The sequence below is a fragment of the Nyctibius grandis genome, chromosome 19, assembly GCF_013368605.1.
Source record: "Nyctibius grandis isolate bNycGra1 chromosome 19, bNycGra1.pri, whole genome shotgun sequence".
Classification (NCBI taxonomy): Eukaryota; Metazoa; Chordata; class Aves; order Nyctibiiformes; family Nyctibiidae; genus Nyctibius; species Nyctibius grandis.
In genome coordinates this window covers 839947-866726 of record NC_090676.1, presented here as the reverse complement: position 1 = coordinate 866726, position 26780 = coordinate 839947, and the positions used below count along the sequence as shown (strand labels likewise).

Here is a 26780-nt window from a genome sequence, read left to right as displayed (position 1 = left end):
ACCTGGGCCAGGCTCTCACCACCCTCACAGCAAAGAATTTCCTCCTCAGATCTCATCTCAATCTACTCAAAAGTTTTTGATGCTCAAAAGTTTGGGGTATTTTTTTGATGCTCAAAAGTTTTTTCTTATGAACAGGTAAAAGTTGTTTGCTAACTAGCTTTGGGAAATAATTTGTGTTGTTCCTTGCACACTCATTATTTCACATGGAAGCAGCTTCATTAGTTCTAGACTGGCTGACACAATATGTGCAGTTTATAAACTCTGTTGTGGAACAGGCACTTTGAGTCCATTTTCCACTGCAAACCCCTGGTACGAGCCCCAGCGTGCTGCCTCAACGCGCTCCCTTTGCTGGTTTAACTTCCCTTTCACTGGGAAATGTTACTGCAATTCTGCTTGTCAGAGTAGCTGTGCAAAGCAAATCACACGTGCAAATAATAGCAAAATGAATTCATTTATTCTTTGATAGACTACTGGTAGGAAAAAGATGCCTGGCTCTAAGTTTAGCTACCACTGCTAAAGGATTTCCAGTGATGACATCTGTCCAGGGTACAACGCAGGCAAAAAGCAAGCAAGCTGGATGTTCTGAAAGGGAAGAAGGTGTACGACGGCGTTGCATAAATCTGGTAACCCTCACTTGCAGTAAGTGATCAGTTCTGACCATTTATTTCTTAAAAAAAAAAATCCTCTCACCTGAAGACAGGGCTAAGGCTTGCATATCAGTGATAACAGTGTGACACTCTTTAATTTGCAGAGAAAAGCAATAGAAGACAGGCCTGAGGTATTCAATGCCGGTAAACAGCAGAGGAGCTGAACTGCCCCATTTACCTTTTCTATGTTAGAGAACAAGAAGGCACTCGTTGAACTTCGAAAGGCAACACGTTACAGTGGAGAAAAGGCAGGACTGCACTCAACGCGGGGAGATCATTGCCACAGGATAGTGCTGAGGTAAATAAATCTTATATTACATTTTGATACAAAAGTATTATTTGCAGCATTGCTGGCTAACCTAAACCAACTGATCTATGTTTTGGAGAATCAATGGATCGCTAAACAGTCATTCTGGGAAGAATTACTAAGCTAAATTAAAAATAAAACTCTTGAGTAAAACGGAAGGGGGAGAAGCCTATGAACAAACGAGGCACGGCTGATGTCACGCTGTGGGATCCATGGCTCAGCAGAAAGCAATATGCATTGAACTGGATGTACTGGGGGGAGATGGGGGAGGACAGCAGCTGGCTTCACCAGAGGAGCTGAGATAACAGAGTAGAGGTAGATTTTTGCATTTTCTAGATTTATGGAGAACAATATTGACGGATTTCCTGGTTTCTATTGGCCTATGCTGGTTCCTCCATGCTGAGGTATGAAGATCTGTGTCTATATTCATGAACACACCCCAACGTATAGAGATTGACCTCCATGTTACCATCTGCAGTTACAAGTGCCCAGGAAAGTGAGAGCAGGAGACGCTACAGATGCTAAATGACAGCAGCAGCTGGCTGCCCCTCACCAGTGTAACCCTTTGGGTCCACGGAAGAGCTTAAGAGGCGAGGCAGGGAGCAGGGGAAGCAGGACTTTAACTTCAGGAGACAAGGCTCGAGAAGGAGAGAACAGAAAGGCCAGTGGAACCAAACCCTAAGTGCAAGGGTGACTGCACTCAAACCCTCACCGTTTGTTTGAGCTATTAGTGTTGGGGAAAACGCTTCAAAGTCACTGACAGAGTGTACGTGAAGCTGGGACCAATTTTTCCTCCTGATTCCTGGATGTTATCACCCGAGGACTGAGGTAAAAACATCTCTCTCGAGACTGCTTCCTGGGTAAGCCAAAAGGGTACTGACCTCACTGAACTGTAAAAACCCCGAGGAACTCGTCCTCTGCTCCTCACCTCAAGGGAACCTGTGGAGCGGGGGCCTGCAGCCTCTTCTCACCACGCCTGGCACGAGGGTACGCGGCGCTGCCAGCCCCGAGGCCCCAGCCTTGCTTTGTCACACGCTCTGGTTTGCAGAACAGAGGCACGACCCGTTTGCCTGTGGGAGACGCTTAACAGGGCTCTATCTGCACACCACAAACCCAGGCTGTGAGAGCTGCTCCAGCCCCTTGACACGTGGAGAGCCAGAGAGAAAACGTGGGAAGCTGCTGCCTGCGGTGGCAGAGGCTGAAGTGGTCCAACAAGCAGTGTATTTCCCCATGGGGGAAGAACATGATAAGTGAAGAGAAATCAGGGCAACCTGACTTCGTTGTGTAAACAGTGTTCTAGCTACACCAGATATAAAACCAGTGTATTCTGGTGCCTCCTATTTTTGTAATGGCGGGAACAGAGTTGTGCTGTGTAAACAATGGTCACTGTGATGAGTTTAACCCAACAGCTCCGCAAGGAAGAATGAGGTGACGTTTAGAATTCACTATGTAAACGTCTTGTTGCTTAACACTGATGTGGAGGAAGCTGTGTTCGGTGGAGTAGACTGTTACTAGGTGATGGGGTGAGAGGTAGTGGGGAAGGACAGCCTCTTCCCCGTTGGCTTCATACAGAGTGGGTCTCCTGACTTCTCCTCGTGGAGGTGTTGGCTGTTTTGCTAGAATTGCAGTGTGATAACATGAAATGGAAGCTGGACTCTTCAAAAAAGTCTAGCCCAAGATGAAAGAGTCTCAACTCCTTCTCAGGGACAGTCCCTTCCCAAAGAGGAACATAGCTCCAGGATCTCGGGGAAGGTCAGTGCTAAGCGCGGCTCCTGATTCACAGATTAAAAATTAGATAAAATATATCCAGTCTATCAGCTGAAATATTTTCGCTGTACAGGACTGGGACTTGCACAGGGGTATCTGCTGTTCCAGTCTACAAGTGCTCCCTCCAGAGATCAGAAACCTCCTGTCTGACACAGCTTGGCAAAGCTTTCGCACCCCAAAGGGAAGGAAGAGTTGTGCGTTTTTAAGGCTCTCCACAACAGGGTGACTGGAAGGTCTGTTCTCCGGTGCTGTTTTCAGCTCATTGGAATGCCTGGTGGAAACGTGGCAGCGTGGTTGTGCTCAAGCTGGAAGTGAAGACAGGGGGCAATGAATGAAGGGGCCCAAAGTTCAGCGAGGCCCCAGCTCCAGGAGATTCTTGAGGTTGGTGTTGCAAAGTGGTAAGCAGTGGCTGTGTGTCCCCCTGTGAGTAGCCCATGACCAACCCCCCTGATGATACAGGCGGATTGCAAGGAGGAAGATTTAGGGGGAGGAAGCCAAGAAGATGAGAAAAGTCCATGTTAGCAGCACAGAGAGCCTCTGAAAGGTTAGCAGGGCTCTTGGAAAGCAAAGCCTCATCCAGGGGGGGCGGCTGAGGCGAAGAGGACTGAGGCTCACCAGATGAGAGAGACAGGCTGCCAGGGAAGTCTGACAAAAAGCTGTCCACCTCTACTTTGGGTAGTTTCTCAGGCAAATATGAGGTAGATCCAAGCTGATACTTTGGAGGAGGTTGCGGTGGGGAGGAGATGGGAGAAGACGACTCCAGAGGATAGCTCATTCCCATTGGAAGAGAATTAGGAACCAAAGAATGGGGCATCCCTGAGCTTGGCATGGTTTGGAGATGCGTGCTGTACATGCCCACAGGCAACATGCCAGGGAAGCTCTTACCACCTATCATGTCTCTGGATGCCATACACAGGACAGGACTCAGCTCTTCTTTCACTGCGACAGACGAGCTGCAGCTTAGGAGACCCAGCATGTCAACTGGCTCTGTCTTAATCTTCAGCAGTTCCTGGGAGTGGCTTTTCTTCATGTGCCTGGTCAGATGATCCTTCCTCCCAAACCTCTGAGCACAGTACTGGCACAAGAAGTCCTTCCGCCCCGTGTGCACTACCAAGTGTCTCCGCACGTCCTTCCGGGTGTAGAAGCGCCTGTCACAGTGGTCACACGGATGCTTCTTTTCCTTCGCTCCACCAGACGCCCGCCTCGAGTGAGCTTTGAGGTGCTCCAGCAGGACCTGGGTACTTTCAAACGTCTGGAGGCACACCTTGCAGCTGAGATCGCCGCTGGCAGCTGCGTGCATGGCCAGATGTCGCCTGAAGCCGAGTTTCGTGTTGTAGTTCTTGCCGCACTCGGGACAGTGCAGAGCCTCCTTGTTGGGGTCGTGGGTCTGGAGGTGGTTGCGAAGGTGATCCTTCCGGTGAAACATCTTCTCGCAGTACATACACTGATGAGGCTTCTGAGCAGAGTGCGTGGCCATGTGCCTTTGGGGAGAAAAGCAGGAAAGTTTAGACTAACGTCCGACCCCTACGAGAACACGCGCTACTTGTTCACAATTTTCCTTGTCTTCTACACTTTACGCCACAAAAATCCCAGAAAAAATACACCACCAAAGGCTGCTGCCCCGACAGTCTCAGCAGTGCCCTCCCTGCCTAGAATGCATCCCCTCCACACAGGTATAATTCAGTCTCTACTCAGCTCCTGCTCCTCTGCTGAGGCTATCAAAGGGGGCAATGACAAAGAAAACCTTGGTGGTTTATGACAAGAAATGCCTGTCTGCTGGTGAGATGGCTTCACTTCATCAGGAGGCACCAGGCTGTGGCAACGGGTGCTGACAGCCACGTGGACCGACCTCACCTTGGTATCTTACCCTCTCTGACACTGTGGTTCATCTAGTTTCAAGTTCCTAGTGATCACATAATTTAATTATTCCCTGCTATAGTTCAGTACATAAATAGGAACTCACTTCATGCTAGAATAGCTGCCATAGAAATACTCCTGTGGTTAAAGTTAGGGGTAGGGCTTATGAAATGTGAATCCTATCCTTGCTGTTCACTTTGCTTTTTAATCTGTGAACTTCACTTTCTGCTTCAATTTCCTCCTTAGTAAAACAGAAAACAGCTTGAGCTCAGGATAAAGTATTATCTGAGGTTCTCTGGAAGGTGCTTAAAGAGATGCCAAGGATGGTGACGTCTGGGACTCAACTGCTTTGCAAGGTAAGCAGGGCATTCCCCCTCCTCCACCTTCTCAGAAATTCAAGCAAAAAAACATGATGGAGGGGTTTTCCCCTCTGCTGGCAGGGGAGCGCTGTGCGGCAGAGGCACCCGGCAGTGACCTACCTATAGAGCTTGTACTTAGAAGCAAAGGCTTTGCCACAGTGCAGCTGAGGGCAGTTGTACGGTCTCTGCTCAGTGTGAGAAAGCGTGTGAGTTCTCAGCTTGTCCACACCGGGGAAGGAGGTCTCCGATATTTCACACTGGCATTTTCCCTGACTTGTGGTCTCTTCACCTCTTGGTCTGGGGACTAGTTTCCAGCCTGTCTCTTCCTCCTCCTGCTTTGCATCTTGAATCCAGTTGGGAACACTGGGAAAAAATGCCGTCATGGCAGGTCTAGTAGAACACGGCCATGTCAAGCAGAACTCGAGCCTGCAGGTGTCTCGCCGCGATGTTGTCCCGGTGCAGTTCTCTGCTGAAACTCTCTGTGACCAAACTGCTTTAACAGCAAAACATCTTCATCTGAAATCACAGAAGGGTCGGTGTTAGGACACTGTGTCTTTCACCCGTGCACACAAACATGTGTGAGCATTCAACAAGCATTATAAACATGTGAACATGCGTGTTCACACATGGGCAACTCCCCTCTCCACAATGTGTTTCGTTCTTTTCTCCCTTAACCCCTGTTATCTGAATAAAATTATGTTAAGCTTTTTATGAATTACATTTTGGCAACTATTAAGATCCAGTGTTACCTGTTACATGCATTTTCTCATGAAATACTGTAGATAGAGCTACAGACACACCTAAATACCTCACCTTCCCCCATGTGTTCTGTGGATCACTTCTCATCCCCTTTTTTCATGTTCTTCATAGTCTATTCTCAATTGCTCTTGATCTTTGCTTACATGGAATTCCCTTCTAGATCTCCTCAGAGAAACTAAGCTTCTCTTGTATTTTTTTTCATCCACTCTGCTACCAACCTGGTGCACTACTAAGATCATCTCCTAGCACACCAATCTGAATTACCAGACATGGGTCAACACGGCTGGGGAAGAAAACTTGCTATTATCAGCAACATCACACCTTTTTCAGGAAGGCAACAGATGCTGCTTCTCTTCAGGGTGTGATTAGTCACTGTATTTTCACTCTTCTACTCTGGGGCAGATTCTGCCTCTCTGTATTAGCAAGTTTTCTACAGTAATGAGCAATTTTAAATTGTTTTTTTCTTTTACACTCTCACACATTGATAATGGAAGCTCAAACTGTTTCCTGTTCAACAAAATAGACCTCCTGTATGCTCTGCTGGCTTTCACGTTGATGAAAATCTATATCAGTCTCTCTTAGCAGGTTGTTCTTGAGTGGTGTCTGTCTTGTTGGTAAAGTACTGCATTTTTATATGGTTCTGCCAACACCTAAGCAGTTAGCTGAAATAAAAACCTCTCAAAAGATCTCTTTCACTGAATTTAGCTCTTCTTAAAATAGCATCAAACCCTCAAGCTCTTTCTCGCTCCATGATTGCTTCAGAGGGAGGAACTTCCTGCCTGCACATCAACACGAGTGCCAGTTGTGGCAGGATGTGCAACTACGAGGGAACTAACCACCCCCCATTAAGAAAGTGCACCACGGAACGTTGTGAATAGCTGAAATATAACTGTAACCACACCAGCACTCACAGGCTGGGAATGGTTCACAGGCTGGAAAACCCTGGGCAATGGGATGGCTCCCAGGACACGTGTCACCATGAGGTTTGGAAATGTGCATTAGGAACAGAATTCAGTTTTGTGTGGGCTGAACCTACACGGGCAGAGCAGAACAATAGAGGAGGAGAACTGCTGAGGTGCCACTTTGGTACAACCCCGCGTGATGCGACGGCTGCTCCTGCCCCTCGGGGTGCAGAGCCCTGCGGCTCAGACCAGTTTTCCTTTGTAGGTGTCTAAGACTCTGAATATTTCATCTCTGCATGAGATGTGTGCTGGAAAAGAGAAAGCTTTCTCTACCTCCTGCTCCAGAGCTGTGCACATGTTCTGGGAGTCTCTGCCACTTTTGCCAGGTAGTTGCTTCTTTCCCTCTGAACAAGCTCAGCCATCCGGGCCCGTTTCAAAGCTACCTGAAAGAAGACAGAGTTTGAATTTTGCTGTCTTTAATAGGTAAGGTGCATAAACTGTCACCTTCAGAGCAGAAACCCAAACACAAATGAGTTAAGATATCGTAATCTCTGTAACTGATTACTGTAAAATTTCATCAACTTGCCTTTAAAATTGTAAGGGTCCAGCAAGAAAAAGGCCTCGACCTATTTGGATCTATTTCTAATTTTAAATGCGTGTCCTAGGACACTGCCAGTTGTGGAATGAGAAAGAAAAAACACGATGAGGGTCTTGCAGAGTATCGGTGAAACAGAGTAGCCGTGGAAAGGCAACAACATAGTTCAAGCTCGGCTAGAAAACTCTGTGTCATCTAGGTATTTACATATTTAAAAAACTCAGTTTTCTTAGTAACATTTCCCCAAAGAACATTTTCAATGTGCTCCCTGTTCTCTGTAACTCTGTAGCCACCAGAGAGAACACGTTGTACATCAGGGCGATTGTACCAGCACTAGGAAACCTGGTGATCTTAGAAAGGTCTGTGCTAGGCCTGGAAAAACACGTCTGCCCTCTGCAGCTCCAGAAATCTCAGCTAAGTCGGTTACAGAAAACTCTCATCCCCAGATGAATCTTCCTCTGCTTCAGTTCTACAGAAGTTAAGAGGTTGGCAGGGTGAACACAGCTGGAAAAACGTACGATCCACCTGAGAGCTGGATTCCCACTGGCTGCCAACTTACATGAAATATTTCATTACTACAGTCATCAGGTTTGTGCAAATTCAGGCTCGAAGAGCTCACATAAGCTGATGGATTGTATGCTGTGTACGAGGTTCCAGCCACTTGTCATTGCACAGAAAACAACGAGGTGTGTCTGAGTAGCACAAGAAAGCTCACGGGCTTCACAGAGGGTCCCTGGGATAGAGTCTGCCACCTGCTTTGACCCTTTGTCCCACGGTTCAATCCTTCTCAAAGGGTGGTTCAACAAGACAGCGTTTCTGCACAGCTTCTGCCCCTCGAAGTCACTCCTGCGACACAGAGCACCATTCCTCGGCTGCGTGGGAAAACCCTGTGACCGAGGCTGGGAACCAGCTCAGGGAACTGCCCGGGTTAAAAATAATCAGGAAAAAATAAAAAGTCCGGCTCCAACCCCTGACTGCAAGGTGCTGCGGGATTTCAGACCACCTCTGTGACTCTTCTCCATCCTCTGTCATTTTCCAGTATTGATTTTTTAATTACAAGGGAGGAAAAGCAGATACCAGACCTAGATGCACAGTGCCAGCCTTGCCAGTGCCACACCTCGATGTAAGTCACTCTCCTGCCTCCCTACACATCTTGAACTGACCTTTTCTTTACAGTTTTCCTGCAGTCACAAACACCAGCTCACATGTCATTATGATTCCCTGATTTCCCTTAAGAAAACCATTATTTTCTTGCACTGAGTGACTTTGGCCGTTTCTACCTATGTAGGTTTTCACATCCAAACAGGCTCATCTTTCTAGTTGAGCTGCTCAAGCCTCGACATCAGTTTCCCCCACTTGATCACTTACAGATCTTGGAAAAACTCTGCGTAAAGTTTGCATTTACTTTTTAAAGCCCGGGGAAAAGCTGCTGCACCTTTCCCATAGGATGTAACCAAACATACCATTCCCAGAGAATGATTTTCAGATGGGAAAATGACATGACAACAGACCCGACATGACAACAGACGGGATTTTAAAAGCCTAAACCCCCTCCCGGCACCACCGGGAAAGCCCCAAACACCAACACGGCTCCGGGCTGATTTATTTAGGCTACAAAAAAAGCCGCTTTTTTCACTTACTCAGCCCCAAAGTGGCTGCAAAGCCCCCAGGACAGAGTGCGGCTGTGCTGGCTGCAACTGGCGGGCAACTCGGGCACCCCCCCGGCATCTCCGCCGTTTGCCCCGGCAGGGAAAGGGGAGCCCCCCCGCCCCGGAGAAGGGTCGGTGGATGCAGCCGAGCCGGTGCCAGGGGGAGCACACGTGCCGCCCCCTCCCCCGTTACCATGGCGCAGCCCTGCGGGGAGGGAGGGCGAGAGGCGGGCCCGGCCTACGCCCCCCCCTCCTCCTCCTCCTCACACGCCCCCCTCTCCCCTGAGGGGGCCCCGCCGCCGAGGGGAGGGGGCCGCCGTGACGCCGCCCCCCGCCCTCCCCACCTCCCCCCGCCCCGCACTCACCCCGTTCCCCCGGGCCCCGCCAGGCGCGGCTCCGGCCCAGGCCCCGGCGGCCCCATTGTGCGGGGCATTGTGGGAGTGACGTCGTGCTCCCGCATCCGCCTCGATGGTGGCCGCTTCCCGCTAGAGCGGCCGTTCCGGCGGGCCCCGGGGCATGCCGGGATGGCGCCGCTGCTCGTTGGCCTCCGCCGGGCCGCCATGGCAGCGTGGCCGGTCGCCGTTCTGCTCCTGGGGATGGCGGCGGGAGGCGGCGCGGGGCTCGCCTGGGACGCGGCCGGTTACCTGCTCTACTGCCCCTGCATGGGTGAGGCCCTCCCGCCGCGGAGCCCCCGGGGGAAGCCCCGGGGGACCCCCCGGGGGAGGCCCCGGCGGAGGCCCCGGCTGAGCCCCGCTCTCGGCGCTCTCTTGCAGGCCGGTTCGGGAACCAGGCCGAGCACTTCCTGGGAGCCCTGGCCTTCGCCCGCGCCCTCAACCGGACCCTGGCCGTGCCGCCGTGGATCGAGTACCGCCATCACCGCCCGCCCTACACCAACGTGAGCTCCCGGCGCCGCGCGGGGAGGGGGCGGCGGGCAGGGCCGTGGGCTGAGGTGCGGGCCCCGGGGGGCGGCTTGGCGTGGCGGGCCCTGCGTGCCGGCGGCCCGGGGCTCAGGCGGTCCCTCTCGTCCCCAGCTGCACGTCCCCTACGCGGAGCACTTCGTGCTGGAGCCGCTCCTGCAGTACCACCGCGTGGTGGCCTTGGAGGACTTCATGGAGCAGCTGGCGCCCGTTCACTGGCCGCCCGGCCAGCGAGTGGCTTACTGCTTCGAGGCGGCGGCTCAGAGGAGTGCGGACAAAAGCACTTGTCCCATGAAGGTGAGTTCCTCCTGCGTCCCCGCGGGCGCAGTTCAGTCCTGCTGCTGTTCCAGAGGGAATGTGGGACTCATTCAGGGCACCATTGATTTGCAAATTGAGGAGGTACCCACCCCACACGCTGGCATTCCTGGTGCCTCGCTGCGCCCTCTTTGTCAGCAAGTGCCGGGGGTCGAGGGAGATCGTTTGTGTAAGCAGGTTTTATCACTTCGGACTTGATGGTGACTGTAAGGAGAGCAGAGCTGTAACAACAAAGCTTGCTGGCTTGCCATCTGTGGTACAGTTGTGCAGCTGGTTTTAAAGCAACCTCTTTTAAATACAACTTTGGGAGCTGTGGTGTTCTCATTCTTTTAAGACACTCTTTCTATTAGTTCTTAATTAACTTTCTTTAATGTGTTTCACTCTGTCCCTCCTGTGGAGCTGGTACGTGACAAACAGGCTGTTGTATTTGCTCTGCTCTCCTCCTGTAACAGAAAAGCTCTTCAGCTTTGCATGCCAGGATCTTGCTCGGTCTCTCTTTCAGGCTCTGCGTGTGCGCTGAATGAACACTCGTCTTTCCTTTGCAGGATGGAAATCCTTTTGGTCCCTTCTGGGATCAGTTCCAAGTGAATTTTGACAAGTCTGAGCTCTTCAAGGGAATCTCCTTCAGTCCTGCGTACAAGGACCATTGGATGCAAAGGTACTCATGAAAACAGTTGTGCTAGTTGCTGTGTCGTTTTGGGGGAGAGATTGAACTCGTTAGTTAGCAATATAATTAAAAGTCTTAATGCTTTTTCCATTAAATATTCACTGAGCACGCTCTGCCTGTGGGCAGTGTTAGGTGTGAGCTCTGTTAGGCTGAGTGATTTCTGAGCCAGTGATATTCAGTTACAGTATTTATTGATTACATATCTAATTATTTTTAAAAAATAATCTGGCTCTCAGATCATGAACTGTATTTGCTGGTTACCTCGTGTTTTCAGAGCCACTTTAGTCATATCAGTAAGTTTGGGTGACAGAATTCCTCTGGTCTGGGGTGAAAATGTAAGCTCTCATTGCTTGGTAGTGTATGAGATTCTTATCTTTTGTCTGTCAAATAACACTAATTAATTTGTTGCGGGTCTGAGGTGAAACGTGGTACCTGAGCAGGATGATGCACGCAAGGTTCTGTCACATCTCAGTCTGCTGGGTTTTTTCCATAGGTTTCCACCGTCTGAGCACCCTGTACTCGCCTTGCCTGGAGCTCCAGCCCAGTTTCCCGTCTTAGAGGAGCACCGGCCCCTCCACAAGTATATGGTGTGGTCTGATGAAATGGTGAAGAAAGGAGAGGCCTATATTCATTCTCTGCTGGTCAGGCCCTACGTAGGAATTCATCTGAGGATCGGCTCGGACTGGGTACGGCTCCTGCGGGAGGCGGGGTGCTGCTGTAGGCTGGTGGCTCAGGCTGTGTGGCAGGAGCTGCCCGAGGAGGAGCTGCGCTGCTGGGGTGGCAGCCCCGGCCCTGCTGGCATTCAGCAGCTCGCTGGGCGTTAGCAAGGCCCTTGGGATGCCTCTTTCAAACAGGATATTTTCTCTTTTCTTCTTCCAATAGAAAAATGCTTGTAATATGCTGAAGGATGGGACGGCCGGGCCACACTTCATGGCTTCACCTCAGTGCGTGGGCTACGACCGCAGCGCTGCGGTCCCTCTTACCATGGACATGTGCCTGCCAGACCTCAAAGAGATCAAGCGTGCTCTCACGCTCTGGGTGACAAAGACAGAAGCAAAATCTGTTTATATCGCGACTGACTCCGAGCCCTACACGACGGAAATACAGCAGTTCTTCCAAGGAAAGGTAAGGCTTTCAGAAACCCCTTCTGGCAGGAGTGCTTTGATAAAAACCTTCCTTGGATTCAGGCCCGTTGCTGGCATGGACAGCAGGCAGGCAGTTGTTGTTCACGGACAAATATTGGCATCTCAAAGTAAATTTTGCTCACAGCAATAAAAATTATACTGTAAGACTCCTCCTTTCGTAGAGGTTGAAGAGCATTATGCTGCACGATAGTAAATTTCTCCTTAAGACTTTGAGTAAATAAACCTAAATGATTTTCAAAAATGTTTTGACATTTATCTATTCATAAATGAGTTATAGGGCAGCTTAAGACAGAATCCACTCTCTTTTTGGTGTATATTCCTGTTTCTAGCATTATGCCAAGGCATGTGGATTGTAATAATAGATGACTGGGTTCATGTGTTCCTTGTTTCCCTGCAGGTCAAGGTTGTAAGCTTGCAGCCAGAAGTGCCTCAGATCGATTTGTATGTTCTTGGCCAGTCCGATCATTTCATAGGGAACTGCGTCTCTTCCTTTACTGCCTTTGTGAAAAGAGAGCGTGACGTGCACGGAAAACCCTCCTCGTTTTTTGGCATGGACCACCCGCCAAGACTACGGGATGAATTCTGACCAAATTCTTGGGGCTCTGAGCCTGGTGCCTCGCCGAGGGACCGCTGGGTGCTAGCGGGGTTCTCCTGCCTGCGGAGCGCACTGCCAGGCTGTGCCGACCTGCCTCAGCCCTGGGATGCTCCTCAGACTCTTCTGTCCGACTTCTCCTGTATTTCCAGCCTGAGGTCAGACAGAAAGGACATTTTAGATCATGTAGTTTATAGGAAACTATAAACTATGTATAGTTTTTAGGATGTAGTTTATATAGCTCTCCGTTCTCACTGGGGTTTGCCAGCAAGCATGAGGAAGCAGCTGCTCAGATTTCTCCATTATTTTCTGTTAAATCTTAACAATTTTACCCAGAGATGTTGTGAAGCTTCATGTCCAAAACTGACCGTGTTTTTTAAGTGCAAAGTGTTGTCGGGGGTATCACGGTCCCTGGAAAGGGAGTGCACGGTAAAGCTCAGGACGGGAACTGAGGAGTTGTGGTTTTTATGGAGTACTGCTGTTGCCTTCCCAGACCCGTGTCACTCAGTGCTGCGGTTTCCATTCCCCTGTCAAAAGGGGTTTCACCCCAGTGTCTCCATGGTGCTGTGGGCACCTGGATCTCCTCAGCGGTGCCAGAGCAGTGCGGTGGGGGCATGGTTTAACGTGGCAGCTGCCTCCTCAGCCCCTCTTCGTACAGAACCAGGGGGAGGCGTTTGCAGGGACGCAGGTGGGAGATCTTTCATGGCCAGTTGAGAGCTGGAGGTGTAGGGCTTGTAGCTTTGTAGCTGTTGATACTGGGTGGAGATCTGTGGTAGGAGTGAAACTGGTTTTTGAGCAAAGGCTTTTAAAGTAGCTGTAGTGGGTTGGTGTATGTCATAGCTGGGTCTGTTCTCTTGTTTGTTTTTGTACTTTGTGAAATAACCCCCCTGACATCAGAGCCCTGTCTGCAGGGGCGGTCAGTCCCCAGGGGAGATAACTGGGACGTGTTTGCTGGTGGTGAAAGCGCAGTCTGGCCCGGTGCAGTTTATTGCTGGGAACACCAGTAATCCCGATGTGGTGAGTCTCAACTTGACCGATGCCTCTTGGTGCTCCTGTGGCTTTAATGTTATGTTTTTATCCAAAGATTGAGTACAGAACTTGCTGTTCCTTTTTAGAAACACCACTTGGGTGAAGCTGTGGTACAGGGCTGGCTGCCTCCCGTGCACTGCTACGCTCTGAACGACGCTGTCTCGGAGCGTTTGCTGGGGTTTAGCTTGAAATGTCTTTCTGGATTTTGCTGGTGGGTTTTTCTCCTCCTTGAAAACATTCCTGAGCTTTGAAGGCGTTTGAAGGCTCAAGGGAGTGAGCAAAAGAGGGCTAAATGTGACGGTACCCCAAGTGTCAGGGCGGCAAAGACCTGTCTCCTGTTTCCTCAGTGCTGGATTCCAGAAATTATGGGATTTGGTGGTTTTGGGACCTCTGGCTGCCTGCGCACTCCTCGGTTCTCACTCGGCTCTTGGGTGGTGCCGTCGGGGCGGCCCTGCCTCACCGCGGTGCAGCGGCGGCTGCTCCAGGTTCTGGGGGGAAAAACCGTGTATTATGAGAAAAGGGTTTTTAAAAAAAAGGTATTTTTTGTAATAATAAAAACCTGATTTTGTATTCACTTGTGTTGCCCCGCCATTCCTTCCCCCGGGGCTGCGTTCCCGGCCCAGCGCCCCGGGCGCCGGGCGCCTTCCCCGGCCCGGCCGGGCCCCAGCAGCACAACGTGGGGCAAAACCCGGCGCTTTTGGGGCTCGGGGGGGCGCGCGGTGCCCGCGGGGCGGGGCCGGCGCTGCCGTGCGGCCGCCCGGGGCCGGGGGCGGTGGCCCCTTTGTCCCGGCTCCATCCGGGCCCGGCGGGAGGCGGCGCCGCCGCGGCCGGTCGCTACGGAAGTGCCGGCGTGGGGGCGGGCGCGCGCGTTGCCAAGGAAGTGCGTCACGGGAGGGGGGCGGGGCTACCCCGCCGCTTCCGGCGCCGCGGGAGGAGGCGGCCGCGCGGCTCCATGGTGACGGCGCAGGTGAGTCCGGCCCGGCCCCGGCCCCGCCGCCCGCCCCGAGGGGCCGCCGCGGCCCGGGACGCTCACCCGAGGGCCGGCACCCGCCGCCGCCGCTGCTCTCCCGCTGCCGCGCGGGTGTGACAGCCCGGGGCACCCGCTGCCGCTGCGGCCGCCCCCGTTTGCACGCGTGGGCACGGCCTCGGTGGCGGCCGGGGCGGCGAGCGGGGGAGGCGGCGGGCCGTGCCCGCTGCCAGGCTGCCTGGGGCGAGGCCGCGGGCGGGGGACCCCCTGTCGCTGCTCACCCCTCGGGCACGGCCCACTGTCCCCGTCTCTCGAGCTGGGTGCCCCCGGGACCCCTTCCCTGCCACACCCGGTGTCACGGTCCGAGGGCGGCGGGTGACGCTCGGGTGAACCCGTAACCAGAAACAAGCTTGGGGTCTTGGATGGAGCGGGGGTCCCGTACCCGCCACCTCCCCGGGGAGGGGACACCCGTGGGGCACCGTGCTGGAGGTGACCACAGTAAGTGACATCGGGGCCCGCGGTGGCAGAGGTGGCACCCACCTGCCCAGCTCCAGGGACGTCCTGTTCGGTCCGCGGTGCGTTGGGCAGGCAGCTGGGAGGAGAACAAGAGCGGGAGAGGCGGTTGGCTTGTGAAGGAGTGAAAGACACAAGTAATTAAGCCATTATGAACCCACAAATACTTGAAAGATTTAAACTGCAAGAAAGCAATGGAATTTTTTAAGTGGTACCTGGGGATGTGCAGAGAGACGCGAGGGAAGGGTGTAGGCAGCGAGAAAATTTTCCTGAGGTCTTTAAACTTAAACCAGGAAGCAAAGAGGCTGCAGGACTTCAGCCTGCTGGAGGCAGATGGGATCGTGGTAGGTGCCCTGACCCCTGGGAGCTGCGGAGGAGCAGAGCTTCCCTGTGCACACCTTCAGGTTGTGGCCTTGCTTATTTTTTCAGGCACGACCTTGTGGTGACTGAAATGAACAAACCCGCTTGGATTTGTGCCCACTCTCCCCTCTGGGTCCCCTGGAGCACACCTTCAGGTGCGTTCAGCTCCACCTTGACTCTTAGGACCCGGCCCAGGTCGCTGTAGGCTGAGCTAATGTCATGACTGAAGCCCCCTCCCTGTGGCAGAGGAGCGGGTGGCACGGTGGCCTTCCAGCTCTTCTGGCCGTCCCTGCCCGGCTGCTCCGGGCAGCTCAAGCGTTGCCGTGGAGGTTCTGGGGAATGCAAAGGCTGCCAGCGAGTTGGTGGTGCTTTTCAGTCACGCACTTGGGTAAGTCTGAGAAGAAGCAGCATTTGTTTTGCTCCCAGTAAACTCCACAGCAGTCGCTGAAGTAATTGGAGATGATTCATGATAGGTTGTTATGAAAATAGCCCAAATTGGGGGTAAAGGTAGTTATTTGTGACTATAAAAAGAGACTTGCAAGTGAAATGGGGAAAGGTGTTAAAAGCTTATCAAGCTTGTGTTGATGAACAATCCCCCACAAGGATGCAGCGTGGTTGTGTTCAGTGTACCTCTGCCGAAGCTGGCGCAGAGGGGACACGCTGGATAGTCCACTCAACTTCCAGCTGAGTGCGTGGCCATGTATGCTCTTGAAAAAAAAGCAGTCTGTGTGAAGATTAACTTAATTCTGATCATATGATGTTAGTGGCACTTACAAAGCGGCAGTTCTCATCAAAACAGGATTTTGGATGTTAATTATATAGAATAAATCAAGGTTCTGCTTTTCAGAATTGGCGCGAATTTGAGTATTTGCCAATGTGAACGTTCGCTGTAATAGTGCAGGTAAATGAAGGTTGTTACAGGAGCTTGTGTGAAAAAGATTCTTTCTTGTGAACCTCCTGAACTACTGGAATATCTCCAGAAGGTGTGGAAGGGGAAGGGTGTCTTTGTACACACAACTACTCATGAGGATTAGAGGGAAAGTTGCTTTTTGTGCTTCTGCAAGACTTGTCCACATTTGGTGTTCTAGAATATGGGTTCCTTGTGGGTGGGACAGCAAGGCCATCTTTATCTGGAGTTGTCAGGAGGGAAATGTTTTTATTCAGTAGCAATCCAAAATTCCTGTAACGGTTTGAATTCACTGGGCAGGTTGTAAAGTGCTTCTTCTGGATGATTGTCTAGTTTGGTGAATCCAGTGCATGTTCCTCATCTTCCTCCTGGTAGCTACCACGTGTTTTCACAGGAATAGTGAGGAGAAGGAGTGTCCCCTCACAAAACCAAGGCGATTCTGAAGGCCACATTGAGGTTTCTGTACAATTCTTGGACTTACTTGTTGCTCTGGTGTTATTCTTTGTAGTGCAGATTTTGGCTGGATTTTGGGCTAGAAATGTTCTGCTTCCTTTCTCAGTCCTCTAGCTCTGCTCCTGCAGTTCTCTGTCACCTTGTTTGGAGAAGCTCTCCTCAGACAGGCAATTATTGTGTGAAAAACAATTAGGCAAAATCCATGGGTGGCTGCAGATCCAGCTGGTAGTGGAGCAGCGAGAATGGCTGGAGGAGGCCAGCCTGAACGTGTGCCAGCGCTACTCGGGGTTTCCAGGGTGTATTAGCTTTATGCTTAGTTCCAGTTGGCAGAAGGATCTCAGAGCTCTTCCTGAAAGGTATTTTTGAAAAAAAAAAAGCTCATTAGAAATCACAGGGTATTCCCCAAGCTGTGCCGTTCACATCTCCCCTGTAAGGCTGGTGCTTCAGTGGTAACAGTCCTTTTGTTCTGCTGTAAACGGGGGATGCAGCAGCGTGTTTCTTCCTCTCTCCCCAGAGGCATGAAGGACTCGGATCCGTGAGCTGCGTTTATGCAATGTGAGTTTATATTGACGCTGAATCTTGTAAACTGGATTCAGTTGGAACACCAGAGCAGGAGTGTGGAGTGTGTTTCAGTAGGTTGGTGTGCTTGGGCAGAGCTGGCTTTTGTGGGGAGTCCCTGTAAAAGTATATGGCCAAAAGGAAAATCGCAGCATAGATCTGTGTGAACAATTGTGCTTGAAATCTCTAAAGCAAGTGCAGTTGTCCTCAGTTTCCCCATAAAAACAGATGGGCGAGTTCTAGCTGAGGAGGACACTCGTGTTTGCAGTATCCTGTCACAGAGGGCAATCACGTTACAGAAGGAGGGCGGGCTCGAAGGAGTGAGTGCTTTATGAAATTTTTATAAGAAGTGATATGAAAGGAGCTGAAACTCACCTTCAAAAGCCTGAGAAGGGTAAATCCTGGCAGGTGTCCACTTCACACCCTGATGTCCTCTGCTTCCTTAAGCATTAGATGAGGCACAATGTAGATTACACCTGCAGAAAACTGCCTTCACATATTCCTCCTTTGTTTGTGTTTTAGGTTTCTAGCCCAAGATCATCCATCGTTCAGCTCACGCCAGCTGCAGACCTGCCATCATGTCTAAGTTAAAGAGCTCTGAGTCTGTTAGGGTGGTGGTACGATGCCGGCCGATGAACAGCAAAGAGAAGACAGCTTCGTATGAAAAAGTTGTTAATGTGGATGTCAAGTTAGGGCAGGTCTCCGTGAAGAATCCACGGGGAACAGCTCATGAACTGCCTAAAACTTTCACCTTTGATGCTGTGTATGACTGGAATTCCAAACAGGTTGAACTCTACGATGAGACCTTCAGACCTCTTGTGGACTCTGTTCTGCAAGGGTTCAATGGGACAATCTTTGCCTACGGGCAGACTGGGACGGGGAAAACATACACGATGGAAGGGGTGCGTGGTGACCCTGAAAAAAGAGGGGTCATCCCCAATTCGTTTGATCACATCTTCACTCACATCTCCAGATCTCAAAATCAGCAATACCTAGTTAGAGCTTCTTATTTGGAAATATACCAGGAAGAAATCAGAGACTTGTTATCCAAGGATCAGTCCAAGCGGCTGGAGTTAAAGGAGAGACCGGACACGGGTGTATACGTTAAGGATTTGTCCTCCTTTGTTACAAAAAGTGTCAAAGAGATAGAGCACGTCATGAACGTGGGAAACCAAAACCGCTCCGTCGGTGCCACCAACATGAACGAACACAGCTCTCGATCTCATGCCATTTTTGTGATCACCATCGAGTGCAGCGAGCTGGGACTCGATGGAGAGAATCACATCCGTGTTGGGAAACTCAACCTGGTAGACCTTGCAGGCAGCGAGCGGCAAGCTAAGACTGGAGCACAGGGGGAAAGGTTAAAGGAAGCTACTAAAATCAATCTCTCCCTCTCAGCTTTGGGCAACGTTATCTCTGCCCTAGTAGATGGCAAAAGCACACACATTCCATACCGGGACTCAAAGCTGACTAGGTTACTTCAGGACTCGTTAGGTGGCAATGCCAAAACTGTGATGGTGGCCAACATAGGCCCTGCCTCGTACAACGTAGAGGAGACTCTGACCACACTGAGATACGCCAACCGTGCCAAAAACATCAAGAACAAGCCACGAGTGAATGAGGATCCTAAGGATGCTCTGCTGCGAGAATTCCAGGAAGAGATTGCTCGACTCAAGGCACAGTTGGAGAAACGGTCTATTGGCAAAAGAAAGAGGAGGGAAAGGAGGCGAGATGGTGGGGAAGAGGAGGAGGACACTGAAGAGGGTGAGGATGAAGGAGATGACAAAGATGACTATTGGAGGGAGCAACAAGAAAAGCTGGAGATTGAGAAAAAAGCTATAGTTGAGGATCACAGCTTGGTAGCAGAAGAAAAGATGAGACTCCTGAAAGAGAAGGAGAAGAAAATGGAGGACCTGAAGCGAGAGAAGGAAGCAACAGAAATGCTGAGTGCTAAAATCAAGGTAGAATTCTTCCTTGTCATACTTTTTGAAAGCAATTTATTTAGGCTGTGGGGAGAACAGAGGGTTTGCCAATTTGGAAGGATATTTCACAAGAAGTTTCCAGGATAGTGATTTGTGTTTAGATTGGAAGATTTTAAAGTAAACTATTTCTAGAGAGAAGTTGAAAATTCCACCATTAATTACATATTTCAATATTCATGAGTTGTTTCATTGTTCTTATGTGCTGATCTTGTAGGATCTTAAGCAATCAGCACAATAAGTTGTCTTTTCACAACCTGTAGCACAAAAAATGCTTCATTCTGTCAGAAATCACTAACAAGTTCTTTACAGGAGAGCACGCATTTTTGTTCTCTGGCTTTGCCACACACCGCAGCAATGCGTAATTCTAAGCATGTTGCTGTTTCATTAATCCTGCAGTTTTATAGGAATTTTAAGAAATAGTGATTCTTGTAGCAGCTGACTTGAAAGAGAACGTTAAATAAGAGAGCTGCCCTGAAGCTGTATCCACATGAGAGGAAGTTACATTCTGTGGTCACTGAGAGAAACTTCTGACCTTGGTTCTTCCTTTCAGGCAATGGAAAGCAAGCTTCTGGTGGGAGGGAAAAATATTGTGGATCACACGAATGAACAGCAGAAAATCCTGGAACAGAAACGACAGGAAATTGCAGAACAGGTACAAGGAAGAACATTTGTTACTCTGTATAAAAAGCCTAGCTGCAGAACTTTTATAAACCAGGAGAAATGATAAGAAAATTTTCCCAGGGTTACCCCTAAAATTGGTTCAATTGCAATCATTTATCTCAAAAGAAGGGGGAAGGCCTTGTGTCCTATTTGTCATTGTGTGAAATATGTGAAGAAGGTTTATAATAGTTTTCTTCCAGCTTTTCACGTTAAAGATTTATGTCCTATCTTGACTTGAGCTGGCTGTAAGTGAAGAAATAATTGGAAGACCTCGGAGAGTGACAGTTCAGCCATTAGCTCAAGGGAGGGATGCTCACTGTGTGCTAAAAGTTTATTTTCTATTATGCATTTTCTGTTGGTGATTCTTGAAGTGCAATGACTAGTACGAATTGATAAAAAGGAAAAAAAAGAATCTAAACATGACATTTGATTCCTTTCATTGAAGCCTGAACACATATTCACCCTGTCTGATTTTAGTAGCAAAATAAGGACAAAGAGTTAATGCTTCTGTTATTTCTAAGGCAAGAGGTAGGAAGAAGTAGAAGCTAAAGCAAAAGCCCTGAAGCCCAGGGAAGTAAAAACCTCCTGAGTGTTGGTGTCATGTGTGTCAGCCCGGAGGCAGCAATGTAATTGTGGTCTTTAATATTGTATGTCACCTTCTTCAGAAACGTCGGGAGCGAGAAATCCAGCAGCAGATGGAAAGTCGGGATGAGGAAACACTAGAGCTGAAGGAGACCTACAGTTCTCTTCAGCAAGAGGTGGACATAAAGACCAAAAAACTCAAAAAGGTAAAAAGAAAATGATTCCGCGTCTGGTGGGTTAGGAATAAAATCAGCTTGTGTGTGAAAGGGACAGGAACATGGGCAAGTCGTGACTTTGGCTCTTGTTGTCTGTCCCAGTTGTTTTCCAAGCTGCAAGCTGTGAAGGCAGAGATCCACGATCTCCAAGAAGAGCACATCAAGGAGCGCCAGGAACTGGAACAGACCCAGAATGAACTTACCAGGGAGCTAAAGCTAAAGTAAGGCCGCCTTCATCGCCTGCTGTTAACTGTGACAGAGATGGTTTGGGTGGGGAGCGGAGGGAGGGACTGCATTGCACACGCTTGTGGAACGAGATTTAAACATGAGTAAACTAAAGCCTTCCTCCTTTTCCAAGGCTGTATTAAGTCAGTGGAGAAAGTCATCTGCTAATTATGTTTCTTGTGTATTTCCCATTTTTGTGGTTGCATGTAGGCACCTGATTATTGAAAATTTTATTCCCTTGGAAGAAAAGAATAAGATCATGAACAGATCATTCTTTGATGAAGAGGAAGACCAGTGGAAACTTCATCCCATAACCCGTCTGGAGTGAGTGTTCTTCTGATCTTTCCTTGGGATGGAATTATAGGGCACAGAAAACCCTCTCACTGTCAAGAACAAGGTACCCCAAAAGAGGGATTGAATTGGGGATTTAAACTGGCCCTCCAGAGTTTGTAGCTTCTTGTTGCACTATAAAATAAAAAAAATATTCCTCTTAGTAGGTTGAATAAAATAGGAATGTGCAGTTAGGAGAATTCTTGGAATATTAGGATTTTTTTTCTAGATGAGCCCTATAATTATATGTAAAGTACACGTAATAGTGCATTCATCATTAAAACAGCAGTAAATTCCCATCATATTTCTTCCCTGTTTTAGAAGGAAAGCTCTCAAAAATTATTATTATTATGAGAACTGTGGCTAGATCCTGCCTCTCGACACATAAAGTTCTCTACAGCAAATTGAGAAAGTTGGATGCAGCTGAGTGCGTCTGTAAAAAACATGTAGAAATCCTCCCCTTTGCGCAGGGAGCCGATGACCCAGGATAACTATCCTGTCTTCTTGTGTCTGGCTGTGGAGAGCTGTTCCTGCAAACGCAGCCTAGGTAGTTTCTGCTCTCTTGAAACATATTTCTGTGTGGAATTTGCAGGTGTTTTAGCTCATAAACTCCAAGAGGAGCCTTTGGTTTTGGTGTATAACAGACTGAGTATCCGTTTTTCTCTAGTAACCAGCAGATGATGAAAAGACCGGTGTCTGCTGTAGGGTACAAAAGGCCACTGAGCCAACACGCGAGGACGTCCATGATGATTCGTCCAGAGGCTCGGTACAGGGTAAGCCCTGATGTGGTTCCAACCTCTGTGTGTTCACCCTCCTGATCAGGGCAATGCGAATGCCAGGGGATTGTTAGTTTTTCAGTGGGCTGGAAATTTTTACAGTGTCCTACATACATCTATAAAGTACTCCAGAATAAGCTTCTGGAGGGAAAAGAAACAATTTGTATGAAAATGTGCAGACTTTGGTTCTGCTTTTACTGTCTCAGGCAGAGAACATCGTGTTACTGGAACTTGACATGCCCAGCCGAACGACGAGAGACTACGAAGGTCCAGCCATCGCTCCCAAAGTCCAGGCAGCTCTGGAAGCAGCTCTGCAGGATGAAGATGAGATACAGGTGGACGCTTCAACCTTTGAGAGCACTTCAAATAAAAAATCGAAACCCAGGTGAGTTGGACTTCCAGTAAGCAGACTAGCCAACAGTAGAGCTACAGGAGGAGGTTCAGGTTGGACATTAGGAAGAATTTCTTTTCAGCAAGGGTCATTAGCCATTGGAAGGGGCTGCCCAGGGAGGTGGTGGAGTCATCATCTCTGGAGGGGTTTAAGAAAAGCCTGGACATGGCACTTAGTGCCCTGGTCTAGTTGCCATGGTGGTGTCAGGGCAATGGTTGGACTTGATGATCCCAGAGGGCTCTTCCAACCTCATTGATTCTGGGATTCTGTGATACAAGTACAGTTGTCCTCTGTTGGCACTTCTTGTCTGTGAAGCTCAGGTGAGCTTGGCTGTGAAGCAGAGGGAGAAAGGAACATAGGACAGAAGAGAAAGCTGAGACTGATTAGAGAATAAATACGGTAAAAAGATTCAGCTTTCGGAAGATTAATTTTGATGAGTAACAGGTGACATTGTTGGGGCTTTTTGTTTATTTTTTCATTTTTACTTCTTCAGGCCTAAAACTGGAAGGAAATCAGGGGGATCCTCTTCAGCAGGCACCCATAGTTCTCAGCTCTACCCACAGTCCCGAGGGCTGGTTCCAAAGTAAAACCAGCAGCTCCTCTCCAGGGCGCGAACAGCCTTTGCCTTCCGAGAGCAGAGACAAGTAAAAACCTGCAGAGAGAACTCCCAGCCAGCCTCCAGCCCCTTCCCCCTGGAGATGGCCTCTTTGCTGTTTAACTGACTTGTGCCAGGCCAGGGGCTCTGAGCCACGGGAAGATACGTGCTTGCAAATCAGCGTTTGGCCTCTGTGGGAAACAGATTTTTAGTTAGGAAATCAGAAATGCATGAGGTACATTAAAGTGTATTAGAAGCAATGGGAAGCATGGGGATCACCTCGCAGCGTCACCGTCCCTCCTTCTGCACTAGCCCTTCTGCTGCACTGGGCTTTTTTGCTGTTGGGCAATAAGAAGACAGAGTTGAAAGTCATCTCAACAGAACCGCCGCTCCAGAGCTCCATAGGGAGGACCAAATGAGGCTAAAAAGCAGAGGATCTGTTCAAGCTTGACTAGGTGCATAGTTATTCCTCTTCCTGCTTGAAAGACTGGCATCATGGGGGGGTTAAGAAGTTGGTCTGAACAGGCAGGATGGTGGTGGTCAGCCTGTACTCGCCACCAGATAGCTGTGCCTCCCTGTAGAACTGTAGGATAAAAAAGGGGTCTTGAAAGGAACTTTGTGCTCTCTAGAAAGGAAGCAATAGAACCTGAAGTCCTTTCCTTGGTTACAGGCGTAAGTCAGAGCCCCTCTGAACTGACCTCCTACAGACCTCACCCCTCCCAACAGGAACCACCTTGGCAAAGAACACATCTGCACACCAGTGCCAGCTCCACAGCCTTCTTCCTCTCTCTTGCCTCCGTCTTTACCCCTGGCATTTCAAACCAGTGTCCATACAACGTCTTTAAGGCCGTTTTCTGATGTCTCCCACTGTTCACGGGACGTGTAGCATTGGCTCAGAGTTGTCTTCCTGGCTCACAGGGCTGATTCTGCTCTCCCCTGTAAGCTGGGTGGAGGGTGAAGCGCCGTAATGTGGAGCTGCCTTTGAGCACACTCTTCGTTTAAGTGTGGTCCCTTCCCGTGGTGCTTGAGGAGGTTCAGCGTTCGGTACCTTTTGTGCCTCGCCTGTTCCACGTTAGGAGCTTTCCCTTTGCACCTCCCCGCCCATGCAGAGCCCGCTGGGAGCGAAAGCACACGTAACCCAGTCTGGGAAATGGAATCTGGTATTAACTCCAGGGGTTTTACTTTGAAAACAAGGGAGGGAGAACTCCTGCTTTTGACGGTCTCTTTGCAAAGCTGCCCTATGACTAAAGCAGGGTCCTGTAGTGCCGCAGGGTAGAGGGAGGTGGAACTGCCACGCTGAGGACAGGAAGGTGTCCCTGTCTGGTGTCTCACAGCTCACTTGTAAGTTTTAGTTCACTGTATATTGAGACTTGGGGTGTTACTTTTTCTGGTTGCTGTTGGCTGTCATCCTATGAACGTTTTTACCTATTTCCTCTCCCTCACTGATGACTTCTTCCAGACTGACATGTGCGAGTGTCTGAGGACTCGCCTGGTTTTAGAAATGCTCTGATGCGTGCGCTCTGCCTTGTGTGCTCGTTAAGTATCTGCTGAGTGACTTCACCCAGGCTGGAGAACTCCACTCTGTCTGAGCCCCGGGCACAGAAGGAGCCGAACCCTCCGCACGCACAGCTCACCTCTGCATCTTGCAGGCACGGTGCCTCGGTGAGCCAGCTGCCCAGGTGGGCCCAGTTAAACACTAAAGTGGCTGCTTTGATTCATGGAGTGCTTTTCTGGACCACAAGACTGACATATATATATATATACACATGTACATGCATATATATATATATTAGTTTTGGGGGAGGAAGGAGGAGTTTGCTTATAATTGAGAGAGCAGGCATCTGGCAAATTTCTTTCAACCTGAACATGGAAACCTGGCATAATTTTCCTTTTTATAAAGCACTGTTTATGTACAGAGAGCCTTTTAATTGGCCCTTGTTGCATAATGTAATGTCACCTTCTCTTCCCTCTCCTTCTTTAGCACATAATCTTCTGTACTTGGACATTTTAAAAGATGATTGTATGGTGTAAGTGCTCAGAGAATTGAAATGAAACAAGGCGGGGTCTAAAACCTGAAACAGCAACAAAATATATAACCATGTATATGGACATACCTATGTACACATGTTTTATGTGAATAATGCATACACAGACACGTCTGTGTCTGCACATGCGCACACTCTTATCTCAGCCGCTACTACGCCGTAGGGAATTCTGTATGAAACTCACATGCTGGAAACTCCCCTCGTGGCAGGCAGGACTGGTACAGGGGCAATCGCCGTGCAAACCCCAACTGTTCTCCTTTGAGTGTCGATAAGCTAGCTGGTTACTGTGTCAGAAAGGCTCTGCTTTTAATTCTGTAGAAATTCATTAGCAAGGTGAAAGAAATCCAATAGGGTGGAAAAAGAATAAAACTGCATATTTAGTCATTGTATTTAAACTGGAGCTGTGGTTGGAGTTTCGGTTAGTGTACTCGTGGGCAATCTCGCATTGCTACAGAAGCTTTTAGAGTCTCATTCCAATGGACTTACCCTTGACCAGATACTCAGTGGCACTGATATTAAGACAAAATACGTTGTCTTAAGCTGTACAAAACGTACTGAGCTCTGGGTTGAAGTTTTTAAGGAACATTCCTGCCGAGTTTGCCCCTCTCTGGGTGTTATCTGAACCATCTGGGCTTCCTGCAGGTTAACGGCCAAAGACAGGAAATCCAGCCGACTCCTGGAGGCCCTTGGACACTGTGCACCAGCATGGTTTCTTCATAGGAATGGTTAACGTCCTTCTCGTCTTTCCTCGGATCTGTATAATGGGATGTTTTTTTAAAAAGTGACATGGAGCAGAAGTCGGCCCTTGGCTCTGGGAGCGCCGTGTGACACTGAAGCATAGGAATTAAAGCACTTTCTTAAACTCCTCAACAGGTCTAGCGCCTTTTTTAAAATAGTTGTACGCTGCTTGAATCTTCTCAAACACGTACCTCTGTCACAGCGTCTCGAGCTACGCTGGTACGTTATACAGATCAGATCAGAGTTGTGCTCAGTAATTTTTATGGGGTGTAGTAAGTCTGCCTTCACGCACCATAGAGCGCTCGCCGAGTTTCAGCGCGACCCCTGCACACCTGGGTCTGGCCTCTCTTCTGTCTGCGATGGTTAACGTGCACCAGTCTTTAAACGGTTCAGTGCGACTCCTCTGGGTCCATTTCTGCCGTGTTAAATTGGAAAAGGTAACCTGCAAAAGCCATAACTGGATGCGGAGATGGAACCGCAATGAGAACACTGGTCCCGTCTGTATGGCACCACGCAGCGGTGGGTTTCTCTCCGTGGTCCAGGCGCTTACTGCCTTCTCCAGTCCCCTCTCTTTTTGAAACGCAGTGCTCAAGGCTCTGCCTGCGGGCACAACTGTCCATATGAGAACTCACAGCTCCTCAGAGATACACCGATCTCCGCCTTCTCTTAGGTGGTCTGTAGACAAAGAACCTGTCCATAGTTCTGTCCATAGTTTTACAGCTTCTATTTATTTGTATCATCTCTTTTGTCTAGGAATGTAAAGTGATCCTAAAATACAACGTGTAATAAAGTCAATAAGATTTATTGCATCTATCAAAACGTGCCTGTTTCTCATTCTTAATTTGTAAGTAATGGCGGAGTTCAGCAACTTCGTGTTTTACAAAGCCTTGTGTTATTTTTCCGCCAAAAAAGTCTCTGGGCAAAGTAAATTATTATTAAGCGGTAAAATTAAGGAAGAGTAGGACTGCCTAACGTT

The 26780-nt window shown here is 49.4% G+C and overlaps 3 protein-coding genes across 7 annotated transcripts; 2 read left to right on the top strand and 1 right to left on the bottom strand.

Annotated features, from left to right (window-relative positions):
- Nucleotides 1–647: 647 nt before the first annotated feature.
- Nucleotides 648–9294, bottom strand: PLAGL2 (PLAG1 like zinc finger 2). 4 transcript variants are annotated; one of them, XR_011049514.1, is made up of 5 exons: nucleotides 9208–9294; nucleotides 6932–7041; nucleotides 5058–5453; nucleotides 1883–4202; nucleotides 648–940 (listed from the first exon to the last, which is right to left on the bottom strand). XR_011049514.1 is itself a non-coding variant. In XM_068416187.1 (5 exons), exons 3-5 carry the CDS (start codon nucleotides 5318–5320, stop codon nucleotides 831–833), a joined length of 969 nt encoding a protein of 322 aa, XP_068272288.1. In that variant the 5' UTR covers nucleotides 5321–5453; nucleotides 6932–7041; nucleotides 9208–9294; the 3' UTR covers nucleotides 648–830. The 4 variants fall into 4 exon arrangements, 3 of the variants coding, with proteins under 3 accessions (XP_068272288.1, XP_068272286.1, XP_068272287.1); XM_068416187.1 differs by having other exon boundaries at nucleotides 3607–4202; XM_068416185.1 differs by having other exon boundaries at nucleotides 648–4202.
- A 27-nt stretch (nucleotides 9295–9321) lies between these two features.
- Nucleotides 9322–14031, top strand: POFUT1 (protein O-fucosyltransferase 1). Its single transcript, XM_068416242.1, has 7 exons — nucleotides 9322–9508; nucleotides 9616–9737; nucleotides 9874–10056; nucleotides 10620–10732; nucleotides 11235–11427; nucleotides 11624–11866; nucleotides 12284–14031. Exons 1-7 carry the CDS (start codon nucleotides 9367–9369, stop codon nucleotides 12470–12472), a joined length of 1185 nt encoding a protein of 394 aa, XP_068272343.1. The 5' UTR covers nucleotides 9322–9366; the 3' UTR covers nucleotides 12473–14031.
- Nucleotides 14032–14427: 396 nt separating this feature from the next.
- On the top strand, nucleotides 14428–26590 carry KIF3B (kinesin family member 3B). 2 transcript variants are annotated; one of them, XM_068416234.1, is made up of 9 exons: nucleotides 14428–14474; nucleotides 17788–19226; nucleotides 19798–19899; nucleotides 20573–20695; nucleotides 20807–20925; nucleotides 21140–21253; nucleotides 21927–22032; nucleotides 22242–22420; nucleotides 22920–26590. In XM_068416234.1, the coding sequence occupies exons 2-9, from the start codon at nucleotides 17844–17846 to the stop codon at nucleotides 23011–23013; spliced, it is 2220 nt and encodes a 739-aa protein (XP_068272335.1). In that variant the 5' UTR covers nucleotides 14428–14474; nucleotides 17788–17843; the 3' UTR covers nucleotides 23014–26590. The 2 variants fall into 2 exon arrangements, with proteins under 2 accessions (XP_068272335.1, XP_068272336.1); XM_068416235.1 differs by lacking the exon at nucleotides 14428–14474 and adding an exon at nucleotides 14921–14972.
- Nucleotides 26591–26780: the final 190 nt, after the last annotated feature.

What these genes read in the sequence shown, in the direction of transcription:
- PLAGL2 (XM_068416185.1), bottom strand. Translation starts at nt 5,320, where the DNA reads ATGACGGCATTTTTTCCCAGTGTTCCCAACTGGATTCAAGATGCAAAG. An exon ending in TCTAAGTACAAGCTCTATAG is followed by an intron (nt 4,203 to 5,057) that starts GTAGGTCACTGC and finishes TTCTCCCCAAAG; the next exon opens with GCACATGGCCACGCACTCTG.
- POFUT1 (XM_068416242.1), top strand. Translation starts at nt 9,367, where the DNA reads ATGGCGCCGCTGCTCGTTGGCCTCCGCCGGGCCGCCATGGCAGCGTGG. An exon ending in GCTCTACTGCCCCTGCATGG is followed by an intron (nt 9,509 to 9,615) that starts GTGAGGCCCTCC and finishes GCTCTCTTGCAG; the next exon opens with GCCGGTTCGGGAACCAGGCC. An exon ending in ACCGCCCGCCCTACACCAAC is followed by an intron (nt 9,738 to 9,873) that starts GTGAGCTCCCGG and finishes TCTCGTCCCCAG; the next exon opens with CTGCACGTCCCCTACGCGGA.
- KIF3B (XM_068416234.1), top strand. Translation starts at nt 17,844, where the DNA reads ATGTCTAAGTTAAAGAGCTCTGAGTCTGTTAGGGTGGTGGTACGATGC. An exon ending in GTCCAGAGGCTCGGTACAGG is followed by an intron (nt 22,033 to 22,241) that starts GTAAGCCCTGAT and finishes TTACTGTCTCAG; the next exon opens with GCAGAGAACATCGTGTTACT. An exon ending in AATAAAAAATCGAAACCCAG is followed by an intron (nt 22,421 to 22,919) that starts GTGAGTTGGACT and finishes TTACTTCTTCAG; the next exon opens with GCCTAAAACTGGAAGGAAAT.